Source organism: Thermomyces lanuginosus (assembly GCF_041956635.1).
Source record: "Thermomyces lanuginosus strain ATCC 200065 unplaced genomic scaffold VTN49scaffold_31, whole genome shotgun sequence".
Classification (NCBI taxonomy): Eukaryota; Fungi; Ascomycota; class Eurotiomycetes; order Eurotiales; family Trichocomaceae; genus Thermomyces; species Thermomyces lanuginosus.
In genome coordinates this window covers 936,422-947,337 of record NW_027192365.1, presented here as the reverse complement: position 1 = coordinate 947,337, position 10,916 = coordinate 936,422, and the positions used below count along the sequence as shown (strand labels likewise).

The following is a 10,916-nucleotide window of genomic DNA, read 5'->3' as shown; positions in this document are numbered from 1 at the left end:
ATTCTTCTCCTCCTCAGGTTCGGCTTTCGCCTCTGGTGGCTGCTCCGGTTCCGCCTCAGCCTTGACTTCTTCTGCCTTTGGCTCGGGTTCCGGCTCTGGCTCATTCTTTGGAGGTAGCTCCTTGCGTGGCGGAATACCTTTCTTTTTTGCCTCCTTTTCTTTCTTCCTTTTCTCGGCGGCGGTCCACGTTTCCCAGCCATTCCAGAATGGATGATTTTCCTCCGCGGCCGGCTTCTCTGCCTCAGGCTGGGAATCCTTCGCATCTCCAGCGCTGTTGGTAGCTTCAGCAGCAGCCGCAGGCTCTGCTACCTGCACCGGGTCCTCGGCAACGACGCTCTTTTTCTTGTTCTTCTTGCCCACGGTACCCCAGCCCCACCCATCATCCTCGTCATTGTCTTTTGATTCAAACGCAGCCCACACGTTGTTAGTCTTGGGCTTGTCATTCTTCGACGTTGATGTGGACCAGATATTTCTGGCTACCGTCTCAGGGACCGGGTTAGCAGGGGCGGTTGTAGGTTCAGAGTCGGCCAGAAGATCGATGTTGCGACCCTTTTTGTTCTTCTTGGTTGTCCAAGGAGCCCACATATCATCTGTAGCTGCCACTGAAGCTGCTGTCTTCTCCTCAGGCTTGTCCTTCTTCGTGTCCATTTTGGAACCCCACACGCTCCAAGCGTTTGACTCTGTATCCTGCGCCGGTTCCTGCTTTTGTTCTACGGGAGCCTCTTCGATTCCGCCTTTCTTCTTCTTCTTGTCCTTCACAGTGGTAAAACCGGCCCAACCATCATCATCCCCATTGTCGTCGGCATTGTTGTTGTCGTCACCATTGGACATGCTGAGAGCGCCGAAGCCCACGCCTTTCTTGTTCTTCTCAGAACCCAGCGACCACGGGTTTGTCTTGTTCTCCTTGTTTTGTGTATCAGTGCCCAGAGCGTTGAAGCCCCATGTGCTGCCAGTATTCCACCCCTTGCCCCATGCGCCAAAATTGAACGCTCCCCCGGAGCTCTTGTTCGCGGACGTATCGAAACTCAGATCCAATTGCGGTGTGTTGTCGTTGAGGCTGATTTCCTGGAAACCATTTGCCGTCGTGGCGTTGTTCTTCCCACAGACCTTATTAGCAGGCTTCTTGAGTAACAAGACGTGCTACCTACCGTTTCGTTCTTTTTCTTATTCTTCTTGTTTCCGACTGTGGTAAATCCCGCCCAGTCGTCATCCTGATTAGCCTCGTCCGCCCAGCTGAGGTTGTTCGCGGCGTTCTGCTCCTCCTCCTCCTCTTTCTTCTTCTGCTCCTCTTCCTCCTCCTGCTGTTGTTTCTTCTTGTTCTTCTTCTTACCCCCGGAGACTTCCCAACCCCAGTCACCATCGTCACCACCGTCACCACCATCACCGCCGTCGCCGCCATTTCCGCCGTCTCCGGCACCCCCGTTATCACCACCTTCACCGTTTCCATCGGCATTATCCTGATTCTCCTGCTGCTTTTCTCCGCTCCCACCGTTATTATTCCCTCCCTTCTCCTGAGCGGCAGCCTTCTTGGCAGCAGATTTCTTCTTTTTGGCATACTGTCGAACACCGGGGATGTTGTCTGGGTCGGTTCCGGCGAGTGGGTACACCTCCGACTTTTCCTTGGAATTGTTTGAGACGTCACCTCGCGGTGGGGCGGTGTCATGGACTGGGACTTTTGTCATCGCCGCAGGGGTTCCGTCGTATTCGGGTGGGAGATCCTTCACTGCTTCCTCGTACGAGGGAGGAAGAGTCCCGTAACCAGCGGGCCCCGCATCCGCAAAGGACAGAAACTCGTCGGTGATCAGGACAATCTTGTTTAGAAGGTCTAACCGCGAGGACGCGGAGTGGAAGAGGGGCGCCTAGAACCGTCGTTAACTTAACGTCATTGTCGTGCGCGAACCATGGATAAAAGCAGGTGGAGAAATATGCATCACGATCAACAAAGTACGGACAGAGACGTACATAGCTCGACGATTGCGCACCGCGCTTCTCTGTTAATGTCGACAAACTCCCAGCATCTACATCTTTCCGGCAGAGCTCCTTGACAAAACCCCACGACCGGTCCGCCCCGAGTGCCCCGTCATTGCTCCACGACTCATGATAGACTGGACTGAGCAACGTCTGCATATCGGACGGCACCGGAGGTCAGCAATGCGCAGGCCAGAGACAAAGCAATGACCATGGAAGCGATCCTTTTCCCAGATATTTCTGAGTTTCCTCGGTTTGTCGTCGTCAGCTTGCAATACCCGCGACAAATCTCTGGTTGTAATATACAAATCGAACCCAGTCGGCGTCGCTCTAATCAATCGTCAGTATCGTAATGGATCCGTAGAATACCTCGTCTATCTATTCCCTGGCATGAAACGGGGTCGACCGTCACGAAATGGAATGTACAGATGCAGGGAAGACCATTCCCGACGTGAGGGGATCGTTGTATGTATCGAAAAAAAATTCGATAACTTTTTCCCTCCTTTTTTTTGCCCTTCAGAACGAAAAATCCCTTCAATCCACGGGTCAGCCGTGGATCAGTGCTATCGGTCACAGAAGCACACAAGAAGCACCGAACCAACCGGGAATCACCGTCGTATTATGGGACTTGTAAGCTTCGGCCCAGTGGCAGGGCTCGGTGGACGACGAGGGGAGCGGCCGACCAACCACGGCGGACGACAAGAGCTGCACGACAGACAGGGCCCAGCAGCGCCGCTCAAGGGATGATTTGCTCGCGCTGATTGCGGCGGAGATCAGTCACGCAGGCACAAGCCACTCGAATTTCGCAGAGGGAGTGCGACAATGTGATTGGGATTTTCAATCGAGCTGGAGCAACGAACGAATGAATGAATCGAGGAGGCTGGGAGCAAGTTTTTTCGGGACTGAGTCGGGACACGAAAATCCACAATCCAACGAACAATATTTCTCTATGAATCGTTCACTAGAAATGAATCTGTAATTTCGTCCTTCATCAAAATGAAGGACGTTTTGGAGGGATCTTCAATAGATACAAAAAACTACCCTCCCGGCGATGATACGATGTCATGAGTCACACTGTCACAAACAACTCTTAACCTAAACCTCGGTCTAAATCAAGTAAGAAAAACAAGAACTATGCGTCTAAGGATTTCCTACCCTTCACCGCTTCGAGGAATGCCGCGGATATGACCCATGCAAAGTGTTTGGCGTCGGCTCCATCGAACGGTTGACCTAGCGCAATTCTTAGCTGCGGAGGTCCACGCGGGAGGGGCCCAAACTTGCAGCCTGTGCTGATGTTCTGGGCGCCCTCTTGTATGGTCGGTCATTCGCCGGAGCGAATGAGGGGCAATCTTCGTTCATTGCTCAGATGATCTCGTGGTCAGGGTGTTCATGGCGAGATAAAACACTCGATGACGATGGGGATGACAAAGCGATCTACGAGGAGGAAATGAATAGATGTACTTGGTACTCTCCACTCCAGTACCGGTACATGACGGGCATCGGATCGCTAACGGCCTCAGGCTATCCAATTCTGCAAGTATTGGGGCTGTTATTGGGCAGCAGAATTCATGAGGCCAACGTGGTTGTTCGGCGGAGAAAGGACGCGAGATCCCAGATCGATCGCTTTAAAGTAACAGAGACAACTCATCGCTGCACCTCCATTGTACCCAGTACTACATTAAGTACCCGCCGGAGGGTCTCTTTTTGCCGCACTGTTCAGGCCAATGCGCTGCGAGTAGCCCAAAATATCCCGACTCGCGATGCTGACAATTGGACAGCGGGTCAGCTTCACCGCTTCCACGACTGCAGGTCAACGCGTCTTCATGTACGTAATCCCGAATCCACACGGGGCAAAGAAACGAGCACGAAAATTTGTAGGCGGATAAGCAGAATCTTCCGAATGAAGGGTCCATAAATTCAGACACGGTTCCATTCATCTGCCCGGACCAAATTCGTTCCCAATGCCAACCCTAGCAGGCCAGAATGCGGGCTCAGTGAGCGAAACAGGATATCATAGCTAACCAGAGACAGAGCAGTACAGTTACAGCATGATACAATACACGTAACATCAAGAAACAAGCCGTGGGAAGGAGTGTCTTGAATGCGCGCCAGCGCCAATGTCTCACTCATCAGATGGCAGCCTCCTCTTCTTCGGCTGCGTCTCTCGCCGGAGGCTCCTGCCCATACGTCGCCTTATATTTCACCCGGTACTCCTCATACGCATTCTTCGCCTCATCTTCGTATTTCTGCAACGAAGTATACAGTCAGCAATCATCCCCACACCAAGACAACAATGAGTACACGTACCTTCTTATCCTCCGGCGTCATGGCCGCCCACTCGCGGGCAAGCTGCTTCAGAATATCCCCGGCAGCCAAGTGCTTGAAGTCGCCTGAGGCGCGCCGCTCCTTCGAGAAATGCATGAAAGGCGTCAAAGGCCGGGGCACCTGGCGGTCGTCCTTGATCTTGCTGAGCTTGATCGGCCGCTTACGGTCCTTCGTGAGCAGCTTCAACCGGAGGCGCGCCGAATTCGCCTCTTTGATTCGGAGAGGGCTGTGCGACTGCACCCATGCCTTGTAGAATGACTCATTTGCTTCCTTGTTCACCTGGGCTTCGCGTTCGTAGACCTTGAATAGAATGTCAGCCTCATATCAACAGCTTCGCTCAAGACAAAGGAACCGGAAACGTACCTCTCTCTCCTCCGGAGACAGATTCTTGAAATCCTCACGGAGCTCCTTCAAGCGCTCCGACGGCTTGCTGGTCGGCTCGGCCTTCAACCGGCTAGAGATGTAGAGCGACCATGGATTGACGGACTTGGGCTTTGGTTCCTCGTCCTTAAGTGCAATCTTCTTGAGCTCCTTGATGTCCTCATTGCGCTCCCTGCGCGCCTTGGCCTCCTTCTGCTTCTCGGTCAACGCCTTACGGCCGCGCTTCTTCTTGCTCGACGTCTTCGTTTTCGTTGTTGTGCTCGCTGCGGCAGCCGCAGAGGTGGACGAAAAGCCATTGAGCTCCGTCCGCGGGAAAACAACCTTTGGCAGCTTCGAGCCCACCACGGGACGATATAGATTCGGCTTGGAGAGCGAAGACACGTGTCGGGTGATGTTGAATTCGACAGCGGTACCGCTGCGCACGCGAGGTGCGACCGGCGCGAGTTGCCGGAACACAACGGCGGGGCCGCGCCGCGCCAGCGTTAGGGGCATCGTGGGCGTGCTTTGAACAAACAAACTCTTTGTAGTAGACAAGAAATACTTTTCCTGGGTCCTAGGTTCGCGCAACGATGGGACTTGCGCAGGAACCAGGGGGCTGGTCCAGGTCTCAGTGCTAGTGGTTGACTGGTTGCTGGGTTCGTTTGCGATTCGCCGAATCGGGTTATAATCACGTGACAAAAACAAAGGACGTGAAGTGGATGCCTGGTTGCCTGATATCGTTGATTTCATTGACATCAGTCCAACTCGAGCTCGTTCAGACAAGTACAACACTATCAGATCCTGAGATGTGACAGAGTCTCTATACTGAATTGCTGCCAACTTGCCAAGTTGATAACTGATCAGTCACAAAGTTCACGAGGCTCATAAAGGACAATCTTTGTTGTCAATGCTAACCGTACAGAATGCAAGCTCATGGCAGGCGTCATGTGTACAACTCACTCGATCTGTGTATCTTTTGACAAGATGCAGAAATTGCAGCATCTATCGTAAACAATTCGTCAAATCAAATCACCGGCTGCCCCTCCCGCCGGCCTCCCACCGCAACAGCATCCAACTTCTTCCGACGTGCTTCGAGATACATCCGCCCACTCTCATAAGCGCTAAGATAGAGACCAATGCCCAAAGCCGTCCATCCAGCACGCAGAAGTCCGCCCGAAAAGAGGGCTCTGAGGCCTTCCCGAGCATAGATTTCGCGGCCGAGCGCGATTGCGCCAGGCCGGGCTCCTCTCTTTCCTGCCCCCAACATGATTCGCGTCTTGATGACGTCAATCGGCGTCGTAACCACCGCAGCAAACGCGCCGGCCAACCCAGCACTCAGCGCAGTGATTCCAGCTCGATTGAGCATCTCCGATGCGTCAGACTGTCGCCCCGGCTGTGCTCCGTAGACAGCAGAGATCCGATCACGTAAATGCTCAAAGATCGGGAACTGAATCGCGGTGAAAGGAAGGTTTCGAGCAACCAGTGCGCCATATCCGCGCCAGAGCTGTAGTGGGCGGCTCCGGAAGTGTGAAAGCACGGTGAGTGTTGCGCTCCGGCGGCGGGTATTGGCAGTGTTGCCACTTGAATTGATCATTTGCGCGTTCTGCTTGAGAACCTCGGCGGGCGTCAGGATGAAACATGACACACATTCTGCCACGGAGGAAGCGATGCCGTGCGCTATGGGTGTCGGCAGCACCTTTTTTTTCTTGCTACCGTGGGGATCATCGCTCGGGCCGAGCAGATGCTTGATGCCTTCGTATGTGGTGAAAAAGGCACCAGCTGCACAAATAGGTCAGACATTGGAAGAAAGTAGAGCATGAAGTCGCACTTACATGACGGAATTGTCGCCACAACCACGCTCCATATTCCCTGGTACAGCCCTCGGAAGAGCAGAGCACGGTTCACACGGCCTGTGGCGGGGTTCTTGTAGAGTCTCGCATAGTGCGGCGACTGGATTCGGGTCTTGAGGGTATCTAGCGGATAGACAATAAAATCGACGGTGAATGCAGCTATGGCTCCGGCCTGGAAGCATCAATCGTCAGCGAATGTGTGATCCCATTTCACTGTGTCGTCAACCCAACGATTGGCAGCCTGAAAGTGAGCAGAATCAAGGATCAAACATACAATCCAAATATCACTATTAGTGTTATACATGGAGATCTCTCATGTCCTTAGAAAAGATAAGAAAAAAAAAAAGAAAAATATGTACAATGTCAACAATGTTGTGGTCCTCTGATCGATGAAATCATGATCAGCTCAGGCAAACGCGATGTGACATGATCTTATCTGATCAAGACGGGCTTTTTATCAGATGGATCGACATCCGATAATCGGCGATCCACAGTCATGTGACTCATGGCAACCCTTGTATCAACGTCCGACTCAGCCACCTTCAGTTTCGTGTTGCTGTGGGTTGATGTGGTTTTGCGGATGATTCGGAATGAGCAAGATTTGATGTTGAGTCAAGCATGCGGAGTTTGCGTGTCGTTTTCGGCCTGTGAAGGTGTTGACCGAGTTGCGTTTGGCATTGAACTGAGCTGAGAACAATAGTACTAATAGTACGTAGTCCTTATAAGCATACCCTAACTGGCTCCGCAACGAGAATCGTAGGAGGAACATCAGGGAGATAGAAAAAATAATGTTGAGAGTCACCTGGAGCTCTTGACTTTGGAAAGCGGATTCGCCACACAATGCTCTCCTAGCGTTGCTAACCACGGAGGGTGACAGAATGGAGCAGGCAGTTTGGAAGCTGCCGGGCATTCCGATGTAGAAGCAGAAAGACCAATTTATTGACAGACGTGGAAGATTATAGGCGAATGGAAAGTGCATGGGAAATACGGATGAAGACCATCACAGTTGCCAAGGCTCTATTCAAACTGGAAAAGGCCCGGATCCATCGAGGCAGTAGCATACCAACTGGCCAACCAAACAGTCCATTACGAATCATACGTCGTGCTCTATTCATCACTCACACAGTATGCACATGTCAGTCCAGGCATAGACTTCCACAGACATGACTTTATTTTTCATCCCTTCCGACGCCGTAAAAAAGAGTCATGCAATGCCCACAAGAATCAGCCCCATTGAACATTGAAATCAAGACATGAAAAGCGAGATGAAGGAAAAAAGAGAATGAATCAAAACATGAATCATTGCGCTGTCTCCGGCAGGAGATTGCCCTTGACGGCAAACATCTTGCCCGTGGTGGCCGACACAAACCCGTCAATCTGGCGCGAATACTGCTCCACCTGCCGGCTGTTGAGCATGCTCTCCAACCGGCTGGGCTCCTGCGGCAGCTTGAAGAGGCGCTGCCACTCGTCTTCCGGCAGAGGCGGCTGCTTGAGTGCAGCGCGGCTGATGTTCTCCGCCTTGCGCTTCGCTTGCCAGGCGGCGATCTTTTGCTGCTCGCGGGCCAAAGCACGCTGGTAGTACTGGAAATTGTTGTTCTCAGTATGGTGTGTCTCGATGGCGTCGAGGAGCAGGTCGCAGTTCTTCTCAAGGAACGGATCGATGCTCAGCGACAGGTTGTCAAAGTTGGGGGAGAGGACAGAGGATTGCACAATGGGGTTATTCTTGATAGCCTCAATGGAAGTGGGAAGCTCCAGGGGCTGTGTCGGAGCCGGAGTCGGGAGTTGGTGGAGGAAGGAGGTCAGGAGGTGCGAATTGTGGATCTGAACGGGAAGTTCAACAAAAATATCCTGGTACCGCAGGCCAGACTTTTGCAGACTATTTGCAGATTTCAAGTCAGCATGGACAGCCGGAAGGAGGTTGCAAAATCGGCATAAACGTACTGCTCTGATGTAAACTTGTTCTCCTTAAATGCCGCCATGAACGCCGGAGACAGACGGAAGGCGCGCAGGCTGAGGCTCCCCTGCGCACTGCGGCTGACATCATGGACAAGAGTAACAGTTCGCTCATTCATCTCCTTCTGGTAGAAATACTGGTTCTCCACCACAGTCAGGTTGACAAAATTGCCCATGTTCGCACTCGTGTACCAGCCAACGTTCTGTGCGTCGATGTTGACCTCCCGCAACATGCGAATCATCTCCGCCTGGTAGACCGTGTTGGCCTTTGCCCGCGGCGCCGCCGCTGCAGCATTGGGAACCGCCGTATCAAAGTGCGACTCTGGGGGCATCTCAACGACGGGGAATGGGAAGCAATTGGTGACCTCAAGGGTGCTGCCGACATCCATGCCAACCAGCGAGCCCGTAGCAACGGTCGGGAAGCTCTGGTTACTGTGCTTGATGATCTTCATGACCACCTGTTGCACCGCCGGTCAGAATGCGCTCTCAGCGAGGGGCGCACGGTAGAATTTTCGAACGTACCAAGGCGTCGACCTTGACGGCCGTGAGGGGGACTTCTTTCCTGGTCGCGGTCAGCCATATCCCAGAATCTACATCTTCCGAAGCCACTTACTCGGCCATGATGAATGCGGAGCAGCAAACCGGAGCTGGCGACCGATTAAGTTGGTGACTGTCGCCTTCATGGCGGCCGGTTTGTGTGGTGATAATTTCCTAGGCGCTTGTTCCTGATTAGGAATAGTGTGCCAAGACCAGATCGCCAACGGACGTGGTTTTTCGATGCAGCCGCAGGTGCAGAAGCCGGGATGATATGATTTCACAGATCTCATTAAAACTAGGGTTGAATAACAGAAAAGAAACGCCGGAATTTGCATCGGAATGCTCCATTCGTTTTACACACTCGTAATGTTGCTGTTGTGGCTGGGCCGTTCGAGATTTCAATGGAATTGCTCCAGCCAGCGGCGTCGGATAATCGCGGCCATTTATCCAGCCGTACTTACTCATTGTACGATAGAGGGGCTTCCTGATAGTATGATTTGACTCGACTTTCTGCCGGATAAATTGAAATCAAGGGTTGCAGTCGTTTCCTGGTCTCTATCCGGTGTAGTCGAATCAGTTCTTCATTTTGCAACCAAAAGTCGTGATCATGTCGATCGATACCTTGGTCTCAGAGAGTCTCTCATATGGATTGCATGAGTTGCAAAAGATTCTTGTCTACCCTGTCCAGAATGACATAAAATTGAACGACCCGAGTCGCTACTGGGTGATGTACGGTGTAGTTATAAAACTGGCCGCAGCATGCTGCATATGGGCAAAGCTGACTCCAAGACTATTCTGCTAGATACATCCATGGCGGGGCATGGCGTGACCCGAGGATCCTGGAAGACTCCTTCCGGCACACCGCGCAGGAGTTAAAAGCCCAAACCGTGATCCAAGACCGCGTCACGGCCCTGGCATCCATCGGCTACCGGCTGAGCCCTCATCCAAACTTCCCTCAGGACGCAACCAACACTCCAAACGAACAACTGCGCAATGCAAAGCATCCGGAGCACCTGAACGACGTCAAGACCGCCCTAGCCCTGCTACAAGAGCGGTATGGGTTTGGCGATCGATATGTTCTCGTCGGGCACAGCTGCGGAGCAACGCTGGCCTTCCAGACCGTAATGGAGGATGAAAATGAACTCAATGCGAGCTCAATTTCCTTCGCGAAACCCTTAGCTATCGCCGGCGTCTGCGGCATTTACCACTTGCGACTGCTGCGAGACGAGAGCCCTGCCTGCGACGAGTTTCTTAAGGGAGCCTTCGGCCCGGATGAGTCGCTCTGGGACCGCTTATCTCCAGCGGCGGGTTTATCGGCCAGTAGGCTCCTTGCTGGGTGGCGGCAGGGAAGACTAGCGGCCTTGTTTCGGGCGTCAAGGGACTCTTTGATTCCAGTCAACCAGGCGAGCCAGATGCAACACGTTCTTGAGTTGTGGAGGGACGATTACAGGGGACCCGAGGCGGTGAGCAGGGATCTGATCGTTAGCGCCTGCCTTCATGCAGATCATGACGAAGTCTGGGAGGATGGAAAAAGATTGGCTCATGCGATCGTTATAACAATAACCGCTCTGCTTGCAACGACAGAGCCTACGGGCCCATATCAACGTCCAGAGTTGAAGGAATGACGATCTCACTCAATGTCGAAACTGGTGTACTCATTTCTCCATGCATTTCTCATGAATTACATTAGCTATTCAAACCGTTGCCATGCATCCATAGAGCTCATCATCGAGAGTCAGATATCACAAACAGACCGCCCACGCACAGAATGAGATTGTCTCCATGTAACAGAGACAACCACCGTGAACGCCGATTCTCCCTTGCCCCACCAAGATGCAACCAAGAATAAATGAGACCCATCGAGTGCATCGAGAAGAGAAATCATAAGGAAAAAGATCACCTGTTGATACAGTACCAGCTGTA

The 10,916-nt window shown here is 52.6% G+C and overlaps 4 protein-coding genes across 4 annotated transcripts; 1 reads left to right on the top strand and 3 right to left on the bottom strand.

Annotated features, from left to right (window-relative positions):
• Nucleotides 1-4,097: 4,097 nt before the first annotated feature.
• On the bottom strand, nucleotides 4,098-5,166 carry VTN49DRAFT_4383 (uncharacterized protein; the record flags this gene model as incomplete). The annotated part of the gene is made up of 3 exons (XM_069412323.1): nucleotides 4,098-4,214; nucleotides 4,276-4,593; nucleotides 4,657-5,166. 3 exons carry the CDS (start codon nucleotides 5,164-5,166, stop codon nucleotides 4,098-4,100), a joined length of 945 nt encoding a protein of 314 aa, XP_069267578.1.
• A 511-nt stretch (nucleotides 5,167-5,677) lies between these two features.
• On the bottom strand, nucleotides 5,678-6,807 carry VTN49DRAFT_4382 (uncharacterized protein; the record flags this gene model as incomplete). The annotated part of the gene is made up of 3 exons (XM_069412322.1): nucleotides 5,678-6,432; nucleotides 6,486-6,675; nucleotides 6,778-6,807. 3 exons carry the CDS (start codon nucleotides 6,805-6,807, stop codon nucleotides 5,678-5,680), a joined length of 975 nt encoding a protein of 324 aa, XP_069267577.1.
• A 995-nt stretch (nucleotides 6,808-7,802) lies between these two features.
• On the bottom strand, nucleotides 7,803-9,077 carry VTN49DRAFT_4381 (uncharacterized protein; the record flags this gene model as incomplete). Its single annotated transcript, XM_069412321.1, has 4 exons — nucleotides 7,803-8,379; nucleotides 8,445-8,914; nucleotides 8,979-9,018; nucleotides 9,070-9,077. The coding sequence occupies 4 exons, from the start codon at nucleotides 9,075-9,077 to the stop codon at nucleotides 7,803-7,805; spliced, it is 1,095 nt and encodes a 364-aa protein (XP_069267576.1).
• Nucleotides 9,078-9,600: 523 nt separating this feature from the next.
• VTN49DRAFT_4380 (uncharacterized protein) lies at nucleotides 9,601-10,618 on the top strand (the record flags this gene model as incomplete). The annotated part of the gene is made up of 2 exons (XM_069412320.1): nucleotides 9,601-9,722; nucleotides 9,796-10,618. The coding sequence occupies 2 exons, from the start codon at nucleotides 9,601-9,603 to the stop codon at nucleotides 10,616-10,618; spliced, it is 945 nt and encodes a 314-aa protein (XP_069267575.1).
• Nucleotides 10,619-10,916: the final 298 nt, after the last annotated feature.